At 40.0% G+C, this 25,762-nt stretch overlaps 1 protein-coding gene across 8 annotated transcripts in view; it reads left to right on the forward strand.

Moving 5' to 3' along the window:
- ATE1 (arginyltransferase 1) overlaps positions 1-25,762 on the forward strand; it is a 181,861-nt gene that overhangs the window by 127,586 nt on the left and 28,513 nt on the right. For all 8 annotated transcript variants that reach the window (XM_084633129.1, XM_084633132.1, XM_084633133.1 and 5 more), the window contains one exon: positions 13,684-13,804. In XM_084633129.1, coding sequence (XP_084489255.1) covers positions 13,684-13,804 — 121 coding nt within the window. The remainder of the gene's footprint in view (positions 1-13,683; positions 13,805-25,762) is intronic.

The following is a 25,762-nucleotide window of genomic DNA, read 5'->3' on the forward strand; positions in this document are numbered from 1 at the left end:
TCCTAAAAAAAGTAACACTATTGTTTAACTTCTGCTTCATTCTGTATGTCTAATTTTTCTAGGTAAAATCCATTTTGCCTTTAATAAAATCATTCCATTTTATTGGAATGCACATCAATATAAAGATTTTGGAGGAAGACTAGACTAAACTAGTACTTAGTTTAACTACTGTAATGATTTGACATAACTCAGAATTTCCTTGCTTTTATAATTGTAGACTTACTACCATGGTCTAATTCATCTGAACACATTGGTAATGGTTAGTTCTCACTTAGTCTTTTCCCCTGTGCTATCCTTCCATTTCGGTTAAGAGTTATGCTGAAGTATCCATAATAAAAACAGCCTAACCATGACATATTGGGATCATGGTCAGGCATAAATCAAAAGGGTCAGTATTAAATCCATTTATATCTTGGATCTAATGTATTCGAGTCTGAGACAATGCAAACCTGGTTGTGATGAGATAATTCCTAAAGAGGTACAAATACCTTTTTCTCAGAATAAAGTCAAATAAATAGGTACATCTGGTTAACAATAATGTTTCAAATCTAGTAACTGAAATCACTTAGATGAAACAGTTCAAACTTTCACATAGTTGCCAGTCTTTGTGAATGGAAGAGGAATAAGCTTTTGTTAACGTGCCTTGGAGAGGAAAGGGACACTTGAAAATAGTTAGCAGAATATGTGTAGTGCATTAAATTATATTTCCTTCAGAGCTATGGCACCAGAAGCTGATAAAACAGCAGACAGAAATGCAGGCTTTGCAAACGCTATGGTCTGACTGCTATTTATAATAATGAAGCAACAGTCTCTTGAACATACTGATTGCTCTTAACTTTGAGTTTAAATCCAGAATTATCTTACTGACTAATGTGGTGCTGTCAGTAAGGATAATGGGATCTGTTTAATATTAAGAATATGGCTAAAGACACAGATTATCTGAAGCACTATTGATTGGCTAGCTGGGTCTTTCTGATGTCACACTCTCAACAGTTCACAGCTGGGACTTCATCTCATAAACGCACACAAAATTGGCTAATCTCATGTTCTGTGTGGGAGTGGGTGAATGTGGTTATGGAAGAGGAAGAAATGCAGCTGAAGGAGAGAAGTCACTTCAAAATGCCCCCTCCTCCAAAGTGCAAGCTGGTCCTTCCTGCAACACTTTGTGGATCTTTTGGACACACTTATCTCATTTTCTAGTGTAAAAGCTAAACTGAGAACTATTCAATAGTTCAGATTATTTTTATGAAAGAGAGCAATTTGAAAGTAGCTGTTAGGCCAGTGACTCTTTTAGTTTCTGATGATAGGAGTGTCCAAATAACTCAGGGAACCTTGAAAAAAGTGAGAGAGAGCTTAGAAAAAAATGGACTAAAAATATATTGAAAATAGTTGGGGAGATGAAGGTACATGTCAACGATTCCCTACTTTAGCTTTCTTGTAGGAACTGCCTTTCCTAGTGCAGGGATTGGCAACCTTTGGCACGCAGCCCGCCAGGGTAAGCCCCTCGCAAGCCGGGCCAGTTTGTTTACCTGCTGCGTCCACAGGTTTGACTGATCGTGGCTCCCACTGGCCACAGTTCGCCACTCCAGGCCAATGGGGGCTGCGGGAAGCGGCGCAAGCCGTAGGATGTGCTACCTTGCTCATTTGATATCTTGCTGGACTTACGCTGTCAATGTGGCTCTCCCAGCGAGCATCACTTAGTGGCTTCATGGTCAGATTTTTAACGCCTGTGAGGATCTTCCATCTGATAGTTGATGCTGAAAAAAGGATGTATATTCTTTGCAGTACTCTGAGGAGAGATACTGAATCTGACACAACCAGATTGAGGGAACGGCAGCCGCAAGGCATGAAGAAAGCTACTGGATTCAGCATAAGGATCCTTGCCTGGGAGCCACTGTTTCTTCCCTTCATGTTCACGCCATTGTCGTAGCCTTGGCCACGGCAGTCATGTAGCTTTATTTTATTTTCATTCAAAATGTTCATAAACAGTTCTGCTAGGCCTTTTCTAGTAGCGTCTTCCTCAGAGTGGAAACAGTTAGTGTTCCTTTACTTGGATACAGCCAGCATCGTCGTCAGCAAATCTTATTGTAAATTATATCTTTTCACTGTGACTAATGTCGGGTGTGCAGTCCATTATTACAGCGTAATAGTTTGCTTTGCTGTGCCGCATCAATATGTTATCAAGCACAGTCCTTGCCATAAGGTCAATCAATTCATTTTCAATTGTTTTGCAACAGTAATGGTCCATAGTTTCTTTACAAACTACTGGACGGTGCTCACACGTCGCATTGTCATATTTCCCAAGGAGCTCTACCAAACCGAGGAAATTACCATTATGTTCAGTGAACAATTTATCTGATGAGCCCCGGAAAGCCAAATTATTCTTTGCAAGAGGAAGATAATTGATATCAGATCCTTGAGCACATTCCTTCAATGCTGGATTTCTACATTAATAATGTGCTGGTTTTCTGCATCAATGCATTTATTCAGCTTGAGCCTGGACTCAACCTCCATCCATTTGGAGTACGCTGTAAAATAGCTGGGTGACTTTTCATGGGCAGCACAGTATGGGGAGGAGGTGAGCAGCCCTCAGTGGTGAAAGAACAGGTTAAGGACTATTTAGAAAAGCTGGACATGCACAAGTCCAATGGGCCGGATTCAATGTATCCGAGGGTGCTGAGGGAGTTGGCTGATGTGTTTGCAGAGCCATTGGCCACTATCTCTAAAAACTCATGGCAATCGGGGGAGGTCCTGGACAATGGGAAAAAGGCAAATATAGTGCCCATCTTTAAAAAGGGGAAGAAGGAGAATCTGGGGAACTACAGATCGGTCAGCCTCACCTCAGTCCCTGGTAAAATCATGGAGCAGGTCCTCAAGGAATCATTTGGAAGCACTAGGTAGAGAGGAAGGTGATCAGGAACAGTTAACATGGATTCACCAAGGGCAAGTTATGCCTGACCAACCTGGTTGCCTTCTTATATGAGATAACTGGCTCTGTGGATATTGGGAAAGGGGTGGACATGATATACCTTTACTTTAGCAAAGCCTTTGATACGGTCTCCCGCAGTATACTTGCCAGCAAATTAAAGAAGTATGGATTGGATGAATTGTCTATAAGGTGGATAGAAAGCTGGCTAGATCGTCAGGCTCAATGGGTAGTGATCAACGGCTCGATGTCTAGTTGGCAGACAGTATCAAGAGGAGTGCCCCAGCGTTCGGTCCTGGGGCTGGTTTTGTTCAACTTCTTCATTAATGATGCGGATGATGGGATCGATTGTACCCTCAGCAAGTTCATGGATGACACTAAGCTGGGGGGAGAGGTGGATACACTCGAGGGTAGAGATAGGGTCCAGAGTGACCTAGACAAATTGGAGGATTGGGCCAGAAGAAATCTGATGAGGTTCAACAAGGACAAGTGCAGGACAGAAGAATCCCATGCACTGCTACAGGCTGGTGGGGACTGACTGCCTAAAGCAGCAGTTCTGCAGCAAATGACCTGGGGATTACAGTGGATGAGAAGCTGGATATGAGTCAACAGTGTGCCCTTGTTGCCAAGAAGGTTAACGGCATATTGGGCTGCATTAGTAGGAGCATTGTCAGCAGATTGAGGGAAGTGATTATTCCCCTCTATTCAGCACTGGTGAGGCCACATCTGGCTGTAAGTACTGCACATCTGAAGTACTGCTTCCAGTTTTGGGGGGCCCACTATAGAAATGATGTGGACAAATTAGAGAGAGTCCCAGTGAAGGGCAACGGAAATTATTAGAGGGCTGGGGCATATGATTTATGAGGCGAGGCTGAGGGAACTGGGATTATTTAGTCCGCAGAAGAGAAAAGTGGGGTGGGGGAGGGGATTTGATAGCAGCCTTCAACTACCTGAAGGGGGGCTCCAAAGAGGATGGAGCTAGGCTGTTCTCAGTGGTGGGAGATGACAGAACAAGGAGCAGTGGGGGAGGTCTAGGTTGGATATTAGGAAAAACTATTTCACTAGGAGGGTGGTGAAGCACTGGAATGGGTTACCTAGAGAGGTGGTGGAATCTCCATCCATAGAGGTTTTTAAGGCCCAGCTTGACAAAGCACTGGCTAGGATGAGTTAGCTGGGGTTGGTCCTGCCTTGAGCAGCAGTTTGGACTAGATGACCTCCTGAGATCTCTTCCAACCATAATCTTCTGTGATTCTATGTTACTTCAGAGTCTCAAGCTAAGTTTTATGACAGAAAGCAGTCTCTGATGTACTGATTTGTGGTATGCAGTTTTCTCACTGCTGTTTCTGTCCTCATACGAGGCTGATTCTTCTTTATCATTTCTCTCCTTTTCACGTAAACTAGATTTTTTTTTGTCGTCTTTCTCCTTTCTATGTGAGCCACATTCTTCTTTATCATCACTCTCCTTTTATGCCACCAGGAAATGTGGACTTTTCTCCATCACTTTCCTCACATTTCCATTCCTCATCTTTTCATAATAGGACTTCCATCATTTTACACTTTGCTCCTCAATTTCTTCTGCACTGGGATGATTGCTACTGCCTAGAGCCCAGTCTGTGTTGTTCTGTTTCAGATATTTTCCCATCAAATTTTCCCCTTTCTGCAAACTAGATTACAATTGAGGTTTTCGCTTCCTATAGTGAGTTCCTGCCTGGAGACACCGTGCCCCTTACATAATCGTGAGGCATGGTTGACAACATTGTAAGAGGTTCAAGGAAAATGTAGTTTTTCAGAAAGTCTGGAAGGGTCCACGAGATTCTAGAAAGGTCCAGAACATTCCAGGAAGTTAGTGAAAAATGAATCCACATACGGAATACTTTTAAAACATTTTGTTTACCCTTTTGTTGCTAACAACAAAAACAGCATTCCAAGCTTGGCGACCCCCACACCCATAAATCTGGCCCTGGTCTTGAGGGGCAGGCAGCAGATGGGAGACATACTCACAACGAATTCAGAGATAGTGACTCTGCAGGAAAAAAAAGCTAAAATTACTCTGATGATACCAACTTATGTTTATTCTTTAGTCAAGCTAATTTTTTCTGCTATTAGCTACCCTATTCTATTTAAAGGTCTAGAGTTTCCACGATCTTTAGCATTGACTAACCAAATTTTCAACAACTTTCTACTGTCAGTCACTAATATATTAATAAACATTAGACAATAATTTAACTTGGCTTTCATCCTTTCTAAAGAGCAACTAGTAATGAAAGCTGTTTCCTATCCATGCAAGTTTTTAATATGTATCAGGAGTTTGACCCTTACCCTGTTGCATATAATTTGCAACAGTAAAGTGTTTATAGATCATTAGCAATTCAGAATTCAGAGATAGAGTGACTCTGCAGGAAAAAAAGCTAAAAATAAACCAAAATGATCGGGAAGTTTGGATGAGGTTTCTTTTTTATTATGTAAATTTAACAATCGACAATTCCCATGAAGGAGATGAGTTTTGGTCAATAACTATGTGCACACATTTTGCTGAGAAATTAATGTTGAGACTGAGCCTGTTTTCATTTCTAGAACTGAAATTTAATCTCTGCACTTTGAGTTAATTTAAAAATCTTAAACAGATAGATACATGTAACTTGGTGTATGTTGTTTACCTTAAATGTCTTGAGGAACCTTATCACAAACTTTTTGAAAAGCCAAGCAAATTATATGCAACAGGGTAAGGGTCAAACTCCTGATACATATTAAAAACTTGCATGGATAGGAAACAGCTTTCATTACTAGTTGCTCTTTAGAAAGGATGAAAGCCAAGTTAAATTATTGTCTAATGTTTATTAATATATTAGTGACTGACAGTAGAAAGTTGTTGAAAATTTGGTTAGTCAATGCTAAAGATCGTGGAAACTCTAGACCTTTAAATAGAATAGGGTAGCTAATAGCAGAAAAAATTAGCTTGACTAAAGAATGAACATAAGTTGGTATCATCAGAGTAATTTAAAGTATCAAATGTAAAGTGTTTATAGATCATTAGCAATATCTAAAGTACTGTTACTAACTAGGTCACATAGAAGTAATTGGTGCACCATCATTCTGTGTGTGTTTTGAAGTGCAACTTTAAAGGCTGTGTATGTTTCATAACTTGAGGAAATAAAAAGAGTGAGAAAAAACATTTATTGAATATCTTTTCTGTGTACAAGAAACAGCAATAGCTATATCAGTCTTTACATTATCCTCGGTTGCTGCTAAACCTTTCCTTGCAAAGACTAGATGACAATAATATCACAGGTTTCAGAGTAGCAGCCGTGTTAGTCTGTATCTGCAAAAAGAAAAGGAGGATAAATTTGTTAGTCTCTATGGTGCCACAAGTCCGCCTTTTCTTTTTAACGATATCACAGTTGATAAAATGTACACAAAGTACAGAAAACCTACTGCTGGGTGGAAAGGGGTTTCTCCTTGAATTTTGATTTTAAACTTCTTGAGCACAAAAAAGAGGTGTGCAAGTAACATCCCGTGTGCATAAAAAAGCAAGAGGTGCCGCGAACTGTCTCTCATGCCCTAGGAGTGTGTCTTAATACCGAAAGTGCAGTTAAACTTCCAAGAATATTGTATTCATGTCCTGGAAAATCTCGATCGCGTGGTTGTTAATATATTTTGAAGATTACATAAAAAGTACTTATTCACAGTGTGTTGTAGAGAACAAGATGTGCTAAAATAATTTAAGACTTTTTTTATTATTTGCATCCAGATTATGCTATGTGCTCTACAAATTGTCTGTTTGCAGATTAACTCCTTTTTATTCTGTAATTTACTCCAAAGGAGGTAAATTAACAAATGTGTGGTTTTATGTATGCACAGAAATATATGTGTATAAAACTAAAAACGCTACTTTACGATTAGAACTGTGTGTGGGATAGGTAGAGTTTCAATATTTTTGAAATTTCTTCTGTTCCAGAACAAGGACATAAAAAAATTAAATATTTCCAGTGAACTGAAATACTGGGAGGAAAAAAAAATTGGGGGTTTGTGCTAATCAAATGAAACTTTTTTTTTCAATTTATTCTTTACATTTTATATTATATAAAAATAAACTCAAACAAAAAATCTAAATGTTCTGTTCCAAAAATGTCAAAAATGCTTTTTTCAAACTTAGTTTCAAAATCAATTTTCATCACAAGTGGTATGTTCCTTGAAATATTTAGCTGTCGACAAAGCAACGTTTTCTGACAGAAAAATATTCTGTTGGAAAATTTCCAACCAGCTCTACTTAGAATTGAAGTTTGATTGTATATTAATATTACTGGATATTTTTTAAAAAAATTGAGCAATATATTGGGCAAGAGAGTTCTTCATTTTTTAAGTCTTTTAGGCTCACCTGTTGACACATGGAATACATAAGAGTGATTTCTGAATGTTAGAAGTACAAATGGATTCAGATGTTTAGCTCTTTCTCTGCTAGTTCTGGCTCACCTCACTGACTCAGTGTAGCACAGACCAAACACAGTTTGTGAAAACAGAGTAGCTAGAGTTACTTGTAAAGCACTCTCTTGGGGGCCAATAAAGTCTATCTTTGTTTATGTAATGAAATCAGGGAGCAAGGGTCTGCTGTAATTTTTTGCTGATGGGATTCCATTGGTATTGTCTTTCAATGAAAAGCCTGAATTTAATAAACCTTTAAGGCTGACTTACTTTTTCTCATGATGTGCTGCGTAGCCCTAATGGATTGCTGTTGATAATTTGGGCTGTTTTGTTTATGTAGTGTTAGAGCTTCTCTTTAAGCAGCTGGCTGGAAACTGAGATGAAGGCTGCCTTAATTCACTTTTAATAAAAGATCAATGGGTTTATTGTGGGAAAAATAAAATACAGATGTAAACTTTACCTGATATAAGAATTAAATGTATGTTTAACCTTTCTTTCTTGTTTGTTCAATGCTACTGGTACTTAATCCTCTTTGTTTTTGAGGCTATTATCTTTCTTTTGTGCTTTTACATTTTAAATTTGACTTAAACTGTAAAAACAAACTATGCTGATGATTTTCATCTCAAATGCTCACCAAATCCCTCAGATTTTTCAAAGTATTTAAAAAGTAATCTCCAGACTGAAGTCTCATTAAAACCTTTGCTCTTGCTCTGGGACAAAAGTTCAGAGAAGCTTCTGATGACTTTGATTTGGAAACTGTAAAACAAAAAACGGCATGGTGTGAATTGTTAATTTAAGTTTTCTTGTAAGTCTGCCAAGTTGTCTCCAGAAGTTTACAATTAATATCCAAGAATGCTTAATAATATCCTGAATGTCATATTAAAGATTTTTTTCTCTTTTTATATTAAATATAAGAAGGAAAAAAGCCCACTAGTGAAAATAAAAATAGAGCATGCCTTATTTTTGTAAAAGAAATAAGTCCGTGTTTACATGGCAGTAAATTAGCCCTCTAGAAAGAAACATCAGTCTCAGAGAAATCTTTCAGTGATGATTGTTTTCAGTATCTTATTTTTTAAAAAAACAAATCAATTGTCAAGATGTGTGCACTGATTTTTATGAAGACACTCATTTTATTTTTGGTACTTGGAAGGTATAGGATTTTAGATAAGGTTTACCGAAGTGATGTTCATCTTATCTACAGTAGAAATTAAAACAACTTCTTATGGAGTTTTTGCAAATCCCAACCCAAAATGTACTGACATTTTGTTGTCTCAACAAAACTGGTTTTTGCAAATCCCTGGAAAAGAAAATCTAGCTTTAGCAGATAAATAACTTGAGCATTGGATTTAGAATCTATGAGAAGGCAATTCCATTATACTATAATTTCCAGATCTATTAAACCCACTATTTACACATTCTTTTAAAAAGTGCAGCATCCTATTATCTGCAACATATTTTCCGCTAGGCACGCTTTCTCGATTGAGAAGATGAGTCATCAGCAGATGGCACTGGAACTCAAGTGCTTAGAGTTAGAGGTGGTCTACGAGGTGATGTAGTTTTTTCTAATGGAAGTCGTCTTATATTTAAGAATCCTCAAGATGGTCACTACCGTAACTACAGTACCATAAGAGCAAAGGATTTTAGGTCATTAGGAGAAGTAAGACAAAATTTATTTATGCCATAGGTCAAATGAAATTTTATTCTTTAATTTGAATCCAAAGATGAATCTTTTTGGGCAGTTGTTTTGGAAATCTTCAGTTACACTGCTGTGATGAACCTAAATGAGACTACCTGTGCAAAGGTTTTTTTCCTCTTGAGACAGCATGCTCATTTCTTCTGGACTTTCTGGGTATATTTTTAATATTTCCAGAACTGCTTCTTTGTGATATTGATTGTACACTTTGATATTTTTCTTAGAAAGGAAAAATGAAATCTGAGTGTTTGCCAGTGATTGTTTATGGAAAGGGTGCTAAAATACACAAATGAAACCCTGGCTAGATACTTATGTTTTCTACAGTAAAATGGGAGTGTATGAAGCATATCATATCTTCTCATTTAGCTGTTTAAATTATTTATGGTGAATCAAATTATATTGCCTGTAAGTTATTTTTTTGTTTTAAAAAAAAAAGTCTTAGGGTTATATCTAAAATACAGCGGTATTGTTCTAATGTGTTTATAAAGTGGTTGTAGACTTCCATAAAATCTCCTGCTATGTGCATTCTGTAGCTTTCCTGTAGTTTTTGAAAATTAAATTAATATAACAGAGTTATCCAAGTTACTCCGAGGAACACACACACAGCTTCTCCCTCTTGATGACATTGCAGAATTTGGATTTAGGTAGTTAGAGTGAACCACAGCATTTAAAAAAGGGAGGAAAAAAGGTGTTTGTAATGTTTGGGGATACTTGAAAACAGAGCGGAGATTACCTAAGAGGCTTGGGTACTGGTATAGTTTTCACTCTACATACATTTATATTTCAAGTGATATCCATGTGATAAACTGAGCCTACCGTGACCACCTCATCTGCACTCTATCCATCTCCAGCATGACTATTGCTAAGATTCTAAATATTTGGAGGCAGGAAACATAAAGCAACTTGCCAGAGAACCATTTGCTTCTCTTCGTTCCTCCTCCTCCCCATGTGGAATTTCCCCACGAAAATTTAATGGCTCGAGGTTCAGAACAGGCAATGTTTAGTCCTGGGACAAGGACAGGCATAAGCTCCAGTATCTCATAAATCGCCAGTTGAACAGCATATGCTCCATCCCCCCTTTCTAATATTAGAGGGCACTTGTTTCTAGCTATGGTAGATTACAGTGTAGTGTAAATTCTACATATATATTGAGATTAAGTCTAAATCTAAAAAAGATGAATATTGTAATTAATTCATAAATGTCAAACACCATAGAAGTGAGTTGGGATGATTTCACTCCTTTCTATATGCACACTTCTTTTGTCTTCGGTATTAGTAATTCAGGTCCTTTCCTGTCAAAGATCATGATGAAAACTTTCAGGTGACGACCCAGGAGAAAGTATAAAGGGCCCAACTGAATGATTCCAAGGACTGCAATATGTTTTCCTCCTCTCTGATAATATATACTCACTGAAGGATGTAAGATTTCCTATGAGTTTATATTGAAAAAATCCTTTGTGTATGTTGTAAATTTCCACCATGGTATGAGGGAATGTAGATATTTTACATCTATTAGTATGACTCACGCATATAACTTTTTTCATGCTGCAGTGAGTTTTAATGGCACAATATAAATAGAAAGCCAATATGAATTTAGAGACACAACTTCCATTTTAAAAATGAGAGTTTTAATGAGAGTTGTCAAACTAACTACTCAAGTCAACTTTGAAATTTTCTCAAATGTCTACTTTACTTTTATGTAAAGAATTGGGTTTGGGGCTATATCACTGAAATTATGAGTTCCTGGGGTTTTTTTGTTTCGAAGCTGTGATAGCTCTAAATTAGATTGCATTTTAATAGTAAATCTTATGACAAAAATGTTCCATGTGTAATGAAGGTTTGTGGATTTGCCAGGGATATAGTTAATTTTAATTTGAGGCTCCACTTTATTCCTTGAAAGTGGTGTTTTTTCACAGTTAGATATCACTATCCATTCTTAAAAATATCTTGGACTTCTGCTTTTGTACTTGTTACAGACAGTGCTTGAGGTAGCCATTTCTTTGGTCTTTCCTTTGGTTTAGAATCTGCCAGTTAATACTTGACTCTAGTTAATTTTATACCTAAAGCTTCACCTCAGAACACACAGAATTTCACAATTAATCCATGTAATTTTTCAGAGGGCTGCACATTTATTTAATTTTCAAAACTCAGAACTTTAAACTCAATATATTTTCAAACCCAGTGTAAATGCATTTTAGGGAAAATTGAGTTAAGATGAGTGACCAAGCTTTCCTTGCTTATGTAGATGAAAGTACAGTATGCAAGAGGCTGAGCAAGAGTTAAATTGCCTTATCCCATTGTTTAGGTTGGAAAACAGCTCTCAGAGATGGTTACTAAAATATCTGTCCACTCTTGACCATTTGAATCCATAAATAATTACACTTGTAATACAAACAGGTTTTTACTCAATCTAGCTGAAAAGACAAACTGGTTTCCAAATCCCCAAATTGTTTTGTTGGGGTAATGGTGACTTAAATTGTGCCATAAGTGTTACACTAACGTTTCATTCAACAGCTCTGTTTAGAAAGCATAACATTTAAGAGTGGTTTATTTAATAAAGCAATTTCTAGTCTTTGGCTTAGACGAGAATGTTCTAAAGCCATGAGGTTTAAGTTTATACTTGGAGTTGAGGAATATTGTTTTAACTTAAAGTAGAAATTTGCTTTTCGTAAAACAGCAATAGTTACAAACTGATCCTGAATGATTTTCAAATGAGAAAATCAAGGTCAGACAGAGAGTTTTTAAAGTAAATGTTTTATTGCGTGTTTTAAGCAAACACTGTATACGGAAGGCTACTCTAAATGAAAACTTCCTGGTTGTCTGTAAATGCAAAGTAATCAGTTTAAACCAACAAAAGGTATTGATTATACAGAAGCCTTAATAAAAACAACCTGCAAATTGGAGTCATTGATGGAAAGAGAGGCACTGCTAGTGAGCAGAATGAACTATCATTTGAAGTGGAAGGATGGAGTGAATGGAGCTGGGAACCGTTAGAAGGGCTTCGCTTGCTAGAATCTTCAGGAATGTAGCCTGGATGTGGTTCTGTGTAAAACTGATTAGTTCATCTTATTTTTTCAGTGATCAGTCTTAATATTGCAATTACTAGGTGGTTTTCTCATTCTAACTGTAATAAGTATGAAAGCTGCTGATCAGTACTGTAAATGGGTGGTTAGTATTTTAATTGTATGACATCAGTGTATGAATTTCTGACTTAGCATGCCTGAAGTTGAAGTAATTGGCAGGAAGCAATTAATTGACCAGATCATCTAAATATTGTCGAGAGTTTAGTAGCAGGAGAGAGGATTTATGCTTGTCTCAAAAAATTCAGAAAATTTATTTCTTCTAATTCTTCAAGATCAAATGTGCCACTGCATAAAGATTTGAGTATTCAAGTGGAAGAACAGAACACTGATTAATTTAATTCTGTGAATGAGATGGTTTCAAGGACATTGTTGTCATTGAAGTATAGCCGCAATAACAATTTAAACCCTTTTTCAGATCTTCTATCAGCTCTTTAGCGTCAACTTTTTTCAAGAGAATTTTTTGGCAGTAGAAGATGAACATCAACTGATTGCCTTTTTTATTACGCAAAATGAACCGTTTAAAGAAGTGGCTGAAACTGTTTGAGATGCAGGCTTCTGACTCTGCTACATTCAGTGTGATTTGTCATAATTCTGCTCACGAGCAGTGGGTTTCAGACCCTATGTCGCTCGAATTTGTTCTTAGTTTTTTTACTTTTCATAGCATAGCCCTTGTTTTTGTAACGTGATACATGTTTTCTGTTTGAAAACTAGTCATGTTTGATAGTGCCACCACATTTCTTGAACTGTGTATGGAGGTTCAATGGGGGGAGTGACTAAAATGAATAACAGGTCAAAGGTGGGGTTTCAAAGTAATTCGCAGCTCAAAGATCAAACTTGTTATAAACGGGGTGAATTGACTGATTAGAGTGACAAATTATTGCTGAGGTGATAATTTTCTTTAACTGCTGGGATAAGGAATATTTTAGTTGTTTTTTCATTTCTAGAAACACCTTATCTTGGGAAGATTATCCTTTTAACAAAAATTCTATCTCTGGGGCTTTCCTAATGCTACTCATGATATTCTTGGAATGACTTGTATATTGAATTAACAAAAATGTTCCATTTCTTCTTTTGTATTTTAATATTTCATTAAAGGGCGTAGAACAAATGATTCATCACTAACACAATAAAAACAGTTTGCTGCCTTAATGGTGGGTCATACTGTTCTTTTTGTGTTTCGAATGAACAACATTTCAAACAAACTGCTTTTGTAGTGCTGAATTTTTTATTGTCAGCACCAACTCAGCAAGACTGTAGGTAATAACTGAGTTTAGAGTTCAAAGAAGCAAGACTTGAGTATTCATTGTGGACACCATAAAATATATTAATATATTAATTTGAGAAACTTTTTTTTAAAAGATACCCAAGTCAAGCTTGTGTTTCTGAGATGGTGCAGAAATCACTAACAGGGTCACTTAATGTTTATGGTGAAGTTGTTTCTGGATCATTTTGTTTAGTCTTGATTAAAACCATTCCTTGCACATAGTGAACTCTGGAGTCTTTTAGCTGGCATGTTGTTATGTAACTGATATGTCTATTCTTTTTTTCATTCTTCTTCATAGGGTCAGTATAGGCCATCTGACTTATTGTGTCCAGAGACATATGTCTGGGTACCCATTGAGCAGTGTCTACCTACACTTGAGCACTCTAAGTATTGTCGCTTCAACCAGGACTTAAAAGCAGGTAGGTTTATAATAAAAGGTAGGCCAAATTGTCTAACTTATTTTGACAATATCTATCACTGTCATCATCTGCTAATAAGATTTCCATAAAGCCTTATATCTATTGTTATAAACATCGAAAAAGCACTTCCAGTAATCATAGCAAATAGAGAGCATGTCTTCAGCTGTCTATTAACAGTATGCAATTGATGAAAAGGTTTCAGTGTATAATACATTCCATAGAATATATGTAATTTAAAGTGAATATTTCCTAATGGCTTTATGTGAACATATACATTATTTATTCAGTCCATTTGATGAGCTAAATGACCAGTCTTTTCCTTCTTTAGACTTCAGTCTGATACAAATATTTAAATAAAGAGAAAGGAAAGAAGTCAGGATAAATATCTTAAGCTGAAAAGAGTACCAAAATTGAATTAAAAGAGATCTCCAAATGCGTTTATTAACAAAAAAGATTCAGTACCTGTAGGGGATTATGTGATGAATACCTCAAATAGTGACGATAAGAGGAGCATTGTGCATATGACTAATCTTGACTTCACCTTGTTTTACCTCTTAGTGTCTGGATTGCTTCTTTCACACAGTGATTCACCAGCATGTGCTGTTCTGATCAAAATCATCACAGTTTAGAATACAAAATGATAAAAAAGATTAAAAACAACATAATAGAATAAAAAAGATGTACCTCTCCTGTAGGCCAACTCAATGCTCCGGAAAGGTTCTGTAGGAGTATTATAGCACTGGATGGCGCATGCATGAGAGAGGTGGCACAAGGACAGGAAGCCAGCACTGCATGTCTTTGGGAGACCTCATTTTAAAAATAGTTTAAAATGAGGTGCTGAATACCTTTCTTTTTCACCACAAAGCTGTCTCTTCATATCCCCATGCTATGAGGTCACCGACCATTGTACCATTCAAAGATGTAAAACCATTAGAGTATGTCTACCCTACAAAATTAGGTCGATATTATAGAAGTCGATTTTTAGAAATCATTTTATTTAGTCGATTGCATATGTCCACACTAAGTGCATTAAGTCGGTGGAGTGCGTCCTCACTACCATGGCTAGCATGGACTTACGGAGCGGTGCACTGTAGGTAGCTATCCCACAGTTCCCGCAGTCTCCCCCGCCCCTTGGAATTCTGGGATAAGCTCCCAATGCCTGATGGGGCAAAAACATTGTTGCGGGTGGTTTTGGGTACATGTTGTCAGTCCCCCCTCCCTCCGTGAAAGCAACGGCAGACAATCCTTTTGCGCCTTTTTTCCACGCAGACGCCATACCGCGGCAAGCGTGCAGCCCGCTCAGCTCAGCTCAGCTCGCCGACACCGCCGCTGTTGTGTCCCGGGTGCTGCTGGCAGCAGACAGTGCAATAGGACTGCTGACTGTCATCATACACAGCTTCCGCTGCAACTCTGCTCTGCTGCTATTGTTTCAAGAGCGAATTTCTCCATGTTGTCTGTCATGGGCTCCTGGGTACATGTGTTCTCCCTCGGGAAATGTGCGCGGTGCTAACAGTCATCCTCCACCACTTCCACTACAACTCTGCTCTCCTGCTCTCATGAATCCACCTCACAGGTCCTCTCGTCATTCTCTATAAATGTCTATTCTCATGGCATCCATCGTCAGCCACCACTTCCGCTGCAACTCTGCTCACCTGCAGTCGCCATACCACGGCAAGCATGGAGCCCGCTCAGATCGCTGCGGCAGTTATGAGCATTGTAAACACCTCGTGCATTATCCTGCAGTATGTGCAGAACCAGAACCTGCAAAAGCAGGCAAGGAAGTGACAGCAGCACGGTGACGATAGTGATGAGGACATGGGCACAGACTTTTCTCAAAGCACGGGCCTTGGCAATTTGGACATCCTGGTGGCAATGGGGCAGACTCATGCTGTGGAACGCCGATTCTGGGCCTGGGAAACAAGCACAGACTGGTGGGACTGCATAGTGTTGCAGGTCTGGGATGATTCCCAGTGGCTGCGAAACTTTCGCATGCGTAAGGGCACTTTCTTGGAACTTTGTGACTTGGTTTCCCCTGCCCTGAAGTGTAAGAATACCAAGATGAGAGCAGCCCTCACAGTTCACAAGCAAGTGGTGATAGCCCTATGGAAGCTTGCAACGCCAGACAGCTACTGGTCAGTCGGGAATCAATTTGGAGTGGGCAAATCTACAGTGGGGGCTGCTGTGATCCAAGTAGCCAACGCAATCACTGAGCTGCTGCTATCAAGGGTAATGACTCTGGGAAATGTGCAGGTCATAGTGGATTGCTTTGCTGCAATGGGATTCCCTAACTGTGGTGGGGCAATAGACGGAACGCATATCCCTATCTTGGGATTGGACCACCTTGGCTGCCAGTACATAAACCGCAAAGGGTACTTTTCAGTGGTGCTGCAAGCACTGGTGGATCAGAAGGGACATTTCACCGACATCAACATGAGATGGCCGGGAAAGGTACATGACGTTTGCATCTTCAGGAGCTCTGGTCTGTTTGAACAGCTGTTGGAAGGGACTTGCTTCCCAGACCAGCAAATAACTGTTGGGGATGTTGAAATGACCATTGTTATCCTTGGGGACCCAGCCTACCCCTTAATGCTCTGACTCATGAAGCCATACACAGGCACCCTGGACAATAGTAAGGAGCTGTTCAACTATAGTCTGAGCAAGTGCAGAATGGTGGTAGAATGTGCATTTGGATGTTTAAAAGCACGCTGGCGCAGTTTACTGACTTGGTTAGATCTCAGCGAAACCAATATTCCCATTGTTATTGCTGCTTGCTGTGTGCTCCACAGTATCCTTGAGAGTAAGGGGGAGACGTTTATGATGGGGTGGAAGGTTGAGGCAAATCACCTGGCCACTGATTACGCACAGCCAGACACCAGGGCGATTAGAAGAGCACAGCAGGGCGCGCTGTGTATCAGAGAAGCTTTGAAAACCAGTTTCATGACTGGCAAGGCTATGGTGTGACAGTTCTGTTTGTTTCTCCGTAATGAAAACCCTCCCCCTTTGTTCACTCTACTTCCCTGTAAGCCAACCATCCTCCCCACTTGGATCACTGCTTGCAGAAGTGAAACGTTGTTTCAAAATCATGCATTCTTTATTAATTCATCACACAAATAGGGGGATAACTGCCAAGGTAGCCCGGGAGGGGTGGGGGAGGAGTGAAGGACAAGGCCACACTGCACTTCAAAACTTATTGAATGTCAGCCTTCTGTTGCTTGGGCAGCCTTCTGGGGTAGAGTGGTTGGGTGCCTGGAGCCCCCCCATCCCCCCGCGTTTTTTGGCATCTGGGTGAGGAGGCTATGGAACTTGGGGAGGAGGTCGGGCAGTTACACTGGGGCTGTACTGGTGGTCTGTACTCCTGCTGCCTTTCCTGCACCTCCACCAGACACCGGAGCATATCAGTTTGATCCCCAGTAGCCTCAGCATTGCTTCCTGCCTCCTCTCATCTTGCTTGTCCCTCCTGTCCTCGCGTTCATTTTCTGCTTTCTTGGACTCTGCCTTTGTTTGCCTCCACGCATTCTTTCAGTGTGGAAGGACTGCATGAGCTCAGAGAACATTTCATCGCAAGTGCGTTTTCACCTTCTTATCTGCGCTAGCCTCTGGGACGGAGATGATAGGAGGAGTGTTGAAATATTTGCAGCTGTGGGAGGAAAAAAAGGGAGAGTAGTATTTAAAAAGACACATTTTAGAGAACAATGGGTAGACTCTTTCGAGGTGAACCAAGCTGTTAACATTACATAGCACATGTGCTTTCGGTACAAGGTCTCATTTTGCCTCTTATATTGAGGGCCTGCCAGTTTGGTGTGAGAGATCTCACGCAGGGCCAGGCAACAGCATTCGGCTTGCAAGCAGCCATGGTAAGCCACAGTTTTTCGGCTTCTTCAACCTTCATAACATGTGGGAATGGTTTCAAACAGCAGCACCCTCCTTTCCCATACCAAGCACCTGTTGGGTTGGGCATTTAAAAGGAGGGGCTGCGGTTTTCGGGTAAACGTACAGCACAAACCCAACTAAACCCCTCCACATCCAATTCTCTGGGATGATCGCTCTCCTGAGGATAACACAGAGAGATAAAGAACAGATGTTGCTTGAATGCCAGCAAACTTTTGCCATGCTTTGTTACGCAATGATTACGCGCTACTGGCCTAGCGTGGTAAAGTGTCCTACCATGGAGGACGGAATAAGGCTGCCCTCCCCAGAAACCTTTTGCAAAGGCTTTGGGAGTACTTCCAGGAGAGCTTCATGGAGATGTCTCTGGAGGATTTCCGCTCCATCTCCAGACATGTTAACAGACTTTTCCAGTAGCTGTACTGGCCGCGAATGTATCCTAAGTCTTCAGGGCAAATTAATCATTAAACACTCTTGCTTTTAAACCATGTATTATATTTACAAAGGTACGCTCACCAGAGGTGCCTTCTCCAGCTTCATGGTTCAGGAGCCTGCCTTGGGAGGGTATTGGCTCCAGGGTGATAAACAGTTCCTGGCTGTCGGGGAGAACGGTTTCTCCGCTTGGCTGCTGTGCGCTATCCTCCTCCTTGTCATCTTCCTCATCCCCAAAATCCTCATCTCGGTTGCATGAGACTCCCCCCTTGCAGGTGTCCACAGAGAGGGGTGGGGTAGTGGTAGGGGCTCCCCCTAGACTTGCATGCATCTCATCATAAAAGCTGCATGTCTGGGGCTCTGACCTGGAGCGGCCATTTGCCTCTTTGGTTTTTTGGTAGGCTTGCCTGAGCTCCTTAATTTTCACACGGCATTGCTGCGGGTCCCTGTTGTAGCCTCTGTCCATCCAAGCCTCTGCACTTGGAGATTTTTGCAAATATTTTGGCATTTCATCTTCTGGAACGGAGTTCTGATAGCATGGATTCGTCTCCCCATACAACAATCAGATCCAGTACCTCCCGTTTGGTCCATGCTGGAGCTCTTTTGCAATTCTGGGACTTCATGGTCACCTGTGCTGATCAGCTTGCCATGCTGGCCAAACAGGAAATGAAATTTAAAAATTTCCAGGGCTTTTCCTGTGTACCTGGCTCGTGCATCTGAGTTGAAAGTGCTGTCCAGAGCGGTCACAATGGCGCACTCTGGAATAGCTCCCAGAGGCCAATACCATCAAATTGCATCCACACTACCCCAAATTCGACCCGGCTATGTCGATTTCAGCGCTAATCCCCTCGTCGGGGAGGAGTACAGAAATCAATTTTAAGAGCCCTTTAAGTCGACAGAAATGGCTTTGTTTTGTGGACGGGTGCAGAGTTAAACCGATCTGACGCTGCTAAATTCGACCTAAATTCGTAGTGTAGACCAGGGCTTAGAGTCCACATGGCTTGAATGTATATCTTGATGTTTGAAACTGTGCTTCCCTAATGATATCCAGTTCTTTTTTTTTCTGTGAGCATGAACAGTAATGGAATTGAATATTATTTGCCCTATTTTTCCTTCATTCTTATTTAAAATCATAAGAATATTTCCATGTACTTTAGTGTTGGGGTTTTTTAGTGTGTAGTCTACAGCTGAATAAAGAATTAGTGTTTCAATGGCAGTATATGTGCAGTGTGGGGAAGGATGGAGGACATTGTCCTTTCTCACAAGCTGTCTGGTTGACTGAAGGGGTTGCTTTGGACCTTAGAAGGAGCTACATTCAGCACTGCTCATCAGTAGGAAGATTATGGGAACACAGAGAACTTCAAGAATGGGGAGTTCTAGAGGTGGGTAATAAAGTATCTGAAAATATCTAGCTACTTAAATGCATTTAAACAAATGCAAGGAAACAAAAAAAAATATGTATTTTGTACAACTCCTGAGCTGAATTTTAACTTGAGGCAATTTGCAATGTTAATTGTCTGTAAACTCCTTAAAAGTAGAGCTCATTATGGAAACCTGGGTAGGACCTTTTGTGTGTATATAAATAATATACCCTGGCATTCATATTGCCACCAGTTATATCTTCCTGTTTCATTAGCCCCATGTCACTGTTTTGCTCCGTACAAGTAAACTGTTGCAGGGACTAAAACAGTAGCATACGGTGCGTGTTTGAAAAGTGTTGTATTAGTGCAATATGTGCACTTACAGTAGGACCTGTTAAATTAGGATATCATGGAAATGCAAACATTTATTAAGCCTCACATCATTCCAGTAAGGTAGGTGTGTAATATGCTTTGTCACCATGCAATTAGATTACGGTAACGTGCTTAATATAACAACGTGATGGACATTGAGACCACTGAAATTCAAATTTAATGCAGAATGCATCAGCCCATTTATTAAACAGGGTTTCTTCTTGGGAACACACACCACCAGTGCTCAGTGATCTCCACTGCCAATAAGATTTTTGGTGCATTTCATGGTATTGACCTTAATCTATGAATGATCTGGTGTCTGAAAGACCTCCATTCTTCCTCTCCAGTACTGCCACAGTTGTGGTCAGCAGAAGAGTGCAAAGTGCCTCTCTTGATGGTAAAAATGAAGATTGCTGGTAGGGCATTTTCCATGATAGATTTTCTGCTTTGAAATTCGCTCCTTTCCCCACCTATTGGTCCATCGGTGCCTAGATCTGTTTAACTGGGAAGCATGCTGCAAAAAAATACTTTTGCTCCTGGACATTTGGGGAGAGGGCCAAGGCTTAGAGAACGGTTATTATATTTGCCATGGTGGGGTGTATATTTTAATTATCGTTCTAATATGCTAGTGAATAGTTATATATTCTTTGACTTTCTAAAAAAAAACTAGATTTTTCTTTTTGCTGCATTATTAGTCATTCCTGATTTGTGGTACTATTGGCTAAATGATTTTATTGGATCACTCGCTGTAAACTCCTTTGCCTCCTTTTGCATTTATTTTGCTCAGTTCCTGAATTTGAAACCCAGTGGGATTTATGGAATAAGGAATAAATCTACAGCAATGGGGGGGGGTTCATATGTTACTTGGTGAAGAGGGTGTCAAATTCCAATGCTTCTCCTCCCTCAGCATACCCTGATTGCTCTAAAAGTAGATACCAGGCATGTCACACGCTGTTCAAGAGAGCCAAGCCTACTCCTTGCAGTGGACTGTCCACATTATGAAGGCTTATATAGTTGCATATATAATGGTTGCCATTGAAATGTCAAAATTTACCAAGCCACCACACCTATTGTATGGTTGTTATTGGCATATGTTGAGAGGAAGGATTCCCCTCAATGGTTAGGGCACTGACCTAGGACTCAGAAGACCTAGCTCTGCAACAGATTTTGTGTATGACTGGGCAAATCATTTAGTCTCTCTGTCACTCAGTTCCCCATCTGTAAAATAGGGATAATAGCACTTCCCTACGTCACAGGAGTGTTGATAAATACGTTAAAGATTGTGAGGCGCTCTGATACCACAATAATGAGGGCTATATAAATACCTAGACAGAAATGTTACTTTTTAAATATTTATTGCAGCTATTATGTTGGGTATTGTACAAAACACGAAAACAAAGACCGTTCCTTCTCCAACGTTTTTATAATAGAGCTACAACAATAACAAGGCGCAGTGGGGAAAAAAGGCGAGGGAACTTATTTGGAATTTTGTTTTTAAGTGCTTGTGGATATCATGAAAAAAGTAGTTTTGAGGAGGCTTTTAAATAGGGAGGATGGTGGCTTGACAAAGCAGGACTAAGTCATTGCATTCCAAAGAGAAAGCATGGAAAAATGTGCAAAGACATGAGTGGGATAAGGAAATAAATTGGTTGGGAAGCTGGCTTTGTTCCTTGCCCCAGGAAAGGAAAATGTTGTTGTACTTGCTAAATAACCAAACCAATGTAGGTTGGTGATAGTGTGGCAGTGAATAAACTAGAGACTTGGAAGATAACCCAATAAGGGTAAGGGAGCATCAGCAGCTCTGGGCTATGGAATCCTTATCATAGAAGAAACATTTGGAAATTTTAAGATGTAAAACTTTGTATCTTTATCAGTATTGAATATCTCAGTCCAGACACTATTTGAAATCAGACTTATGTCCTGTGGTTTAAGGAAATGAAAACACAGTTACATGCTGAAATATATGAGGCCTGCTGTGAGCTTACAGTCATTTGAGGTTTAAGTAGCTGCGGGCTCTAAGGAAGCTGCTCTCTACTGCAGGGCCAGTTTCCTGCAGCACACCCTCAGTACAGTCAGTAATGTGAGAGCCTATAATTCAGGGTGGATTAGACAATACTGTTCTATTTTAGATGACTGGATTTTCCATAATACTATTACCCTACCTATAGTAATTCTATTAAGAGCTCCCAATTTTTCAGTTATAGGCTTCCCTACTCTCAAATTAGCATCTAGTTTCAATAAACAGCTGAAAGAAGCTACACAACCTTTTCAGTGTCACCTTTTGGCAATAAAAAGTCACTGGAAATTCTCTTCTCCCTGTCTTCCTTAACATATATTTTTCAAGGTGAGAACATTTTGCAGACATTGATCAAGACAGGAAAAGAGCCAACACTTTTTGCCACTTTCTAAAAAGCCAAACAATTCCAATTGAATTTAGCAGTTGCAGAATAATTGGTTGGTGAGGGAAGAGTGTATTTACTGCATTTGTTAAAATCTCCTGAGCAATGTAGAACTTTTTTTAAGCTCTTCCCTCTCCCACCTCTGCAATACTGTTAAGATTTCTGAAGTTCCTGTGTCTACTATGTACTAGAAAAGTATCTTTCCTTAAATCAGCTAGAAAATACTTTTGTGAATTTTCCACATTTGCATTTGGTTTTGATTAAATGGTAAGGCATACTTTAAGAACAGAAATACCGGGATAGTATTTGCATTTCTGATTTCAGAGGATTATGCCTGTTTCACATTTTTTGTGTTTTGATATTTGGAGCATTCCGCACTCTGTTTTTGTAATGGCTTTAAACTGTACCATTCTTTCTCCTTCCTCATACTCTGCTGCTCCAGCATCTAATATCTTTCCCTGCAGCAGCAGACTGAAGAAAGAGAGAAGGAAGGAGATGGGATAAACTCCTCCAGTTATTACACAACAAAGTGATGAAACCAAAGGAGAGTCTAACATAGATAATATAAACAAAATATAGGTGCTAATCAAACAATTTCTTAAGCCTGAAAGAATTTTAAAGTCTCTAATTATTTGGAACTGTGATTTGGGCTAGTTTTCAGGGTGGAAATCAGTTGGTGCCTCACAGCTGCATCAGGTTGGACTCATTACTGATTCTGGTCAACATAATAGGGTTCAATGCACTTTATTTAACAAACAAAACAAAAAAATGCTTCCAGTCTTACAGAAATAGTCCTATCGTGTGCCAGCAAACCCTTAAAACTGATTTTAGAGTATATTAGCATGTTGAAAACCTCTAGATATGTAGTTTTTAATGTACGATATGAAACAGTTGAAAAATAACTGGGTTCATCAAAAATTGTTAGTGTTTTTATAATTACTAGTTAAACTTCAGATTTTAGTGCATACAAGCTGTGCTTTGCTAAAATATTCTTTCTTTTTATAAGTGGTAGTGAATTCAGTGATAAATAAGATTTCTGTTTGCTGTCTTTGCATAGGTGTTTTAAGGAATTGTGGTAGGTTTAAACCTTCAGCATCTTCAATTCCTCATACTTCTGTGAGGAGGTATGTTAGGATCCTGATAGAAATCATTTAGGCAACACCAAGTATCTTCACATAAATAGGATTTGACTAATTAAATGTAAATAGACAGGAAACTAACAGAACAATGAAACGTACTGATAGTTTTTTGGTTTTTTAATAAAGGGAGGTTTGGAGAGTGAGATTCTTCTGAACTGTTTTCTCTGTGGTGTACAGATCATGAGTTCTTATCCCTCGAAATACTCTGCCTTAACTGAGCAGCCTATTGCAGACCAAGGGTCTACTGTATATTGAAACTAAACTCTTTTTAAATGCTTTTTTTGCCTCTGTCTTCACTAACAAGGACAGCTTCCAGACTGCTGCGCTGGGCATCACAACATGGGGAGTAGGTGGCTAGCCCTCTGTGGAGAAAGAGGTGGTTAGGGACTATTTAGAAAAGCTGGACGTGCAAAAATCCATGGGGCCGGACGAGTTGCATCCGAGAGTGCTAAAGGAATTGGCGGCTGTGATTGCAGAGCCATTGGCCATTATCTTTGAAAACTCGTGGCGAACGGGGGAAGTCCCAGATGACTGGAAAAAGGCTAATGTAGTGCCAATCTTTAAAAAAGGGAAGAAGGAGGATCCTGGGAACTACAGGCCAGTCAGCCTCACCTCAGTCCCCAGAAAAATCATGGAGCAGGTCCTCAAGGAATCAATCCTGAAGCACTTACATGAGAGGAAAGTGATCAGGAACAGTCAGCATGGATTCACCAAGAGAAGGTCATGCCTGACTAATCTAATCGCCTTCTATGATGAGATTACTGGTTCTGTGAATGAAGGGAAAGCAGTGGATATATTGTTTCTTGACTAGCAAAGCTTTTGACACGGTCTCCCACAGTATTCTTGTCAGCAAGTTAAAGAAGTACGGGCTGGATGAATACACTATAAGGTGGGTAGAGAGTTGGCTAGATTGTCGGGCTCAACGGGTAGTGATCAATGGCTCCATGTCTAGTTGGCAGCCGGTGTCAAGTAGAGTGCCCCAGGGGTCGGTCCTGGGGCCGTTTTTGTTCAATATCTTCATAAATGATCTGGAGGATGGTGTGGATTGCACTCTCAGCAAATTTGCGGATGATATTAAACTGGGAGGAGTGGTTGATACGCTGGAGGGCAGGGATATAGGGTACAGAGGGACCTAGACAAATTGGAGGATTGGGCCAAAAGAAATCTGATGAGGTTCAATAAGGATAAGTGCAGGGTCCTGCACTTAGGACGGAAGAACCCTATTCACAGCTACAGACTAGGGACCGAATGGCTAGGCAGCAGTTCTGCGGAAAAGGACCTAGGGGTGACAGTGGACGAGAAGCTGGATATGAGTCAGCAGTGTGCCCTTGTTGCCAAGAAGGCCAATGGCATTTTGGGATGTATAAGTAGGGGCATAGCGAGCAGATCGAGGGACGTGATCGTTCCCCTCTATTCGACATTGGTGAGGCCTCATCTGGAGTAGTGTGTCCGGTTTTGGGCCCCACACTACAAGAAGGATGTGGATAAATTGGAGAGAGTCCAGCAAAGGGCAACAAAAATGATTAGGGGTCTGGAACACATGACTTATGAGGAGAGGCTGAGGGAACTGGGATTGTTTAGTCTGCAGAAGAGAAGAATGAGAGGGGATTTGATAGCTGCTTTCAACTACCTGAGAGGTGGTTCCAGAGAGGATGGTTCTAGACTATTCTCGGTGGTAGAAGAGGACAGGACAAGGAGTAATGGTCTCAAGTTGCAGTGGGGGAGGTTTAGGTTGGATATTAGGAAAAACTTTTTCACTAAGAGGGTGGTGAAACACTGGAATGCGTTACCTAGGGAGGTGGTAGAATCTCCTTCCTTAGAAGTTTTTAAGGTCAAGCTTGACAAAGCCCTGGCTGGGATGATTTAATTGGGGATGGGTCCTGCTTTGAGCAGGGGGTTGGACTAGATGACCTCCTGAGGTCCCTTCTATGATTCTCAGTAGCAATACAGAATGCCTCTAAAGATGTGCTTTGTCATCTATTGTCATTAAAAATAGTCAGCTTCTTCACTAAAACTGTCCCCGGGAGCTTTAATAGACATTGTGTTGAGTATTCTGCAAAAGTCAAAAATAAGGACAGATTCCTGTCCAAAGTTGTGAGGATAAATACATATAAGTACCTAAAACAGATAGAACAAATGAGGATAAAACAAAATATTGAATAGCTGTCCATTAAAGTGAGCACTGTCTATCCTGTGCACTCAATGAGGCAGAGGTCCTGTGGAAGAAAGTGAGTATGATCATGTAATTAAAAATTGTATCATAATTAGGGCTCCATGTCTGTTGCAGAAGTCACTTCTGCAGCGGCCAGTGTGGCTGACCCCAGGGCTGCCCAGCAGCTGGCTCCGGGAACAGCCACTCAGGCGGCCCCC

This window comes from Lepidochelys olivacea (genome assembly GCF_965140295.1).
Source record: "Lepidochelys olivacea isolate rLepOli2 genome assembly, chromosome: 7".
NCBI lineage: Eukaryota > Metazoa > Chordata > Testudines > Cheloniidae > Lepidochelys > Lepidochelys olivacea.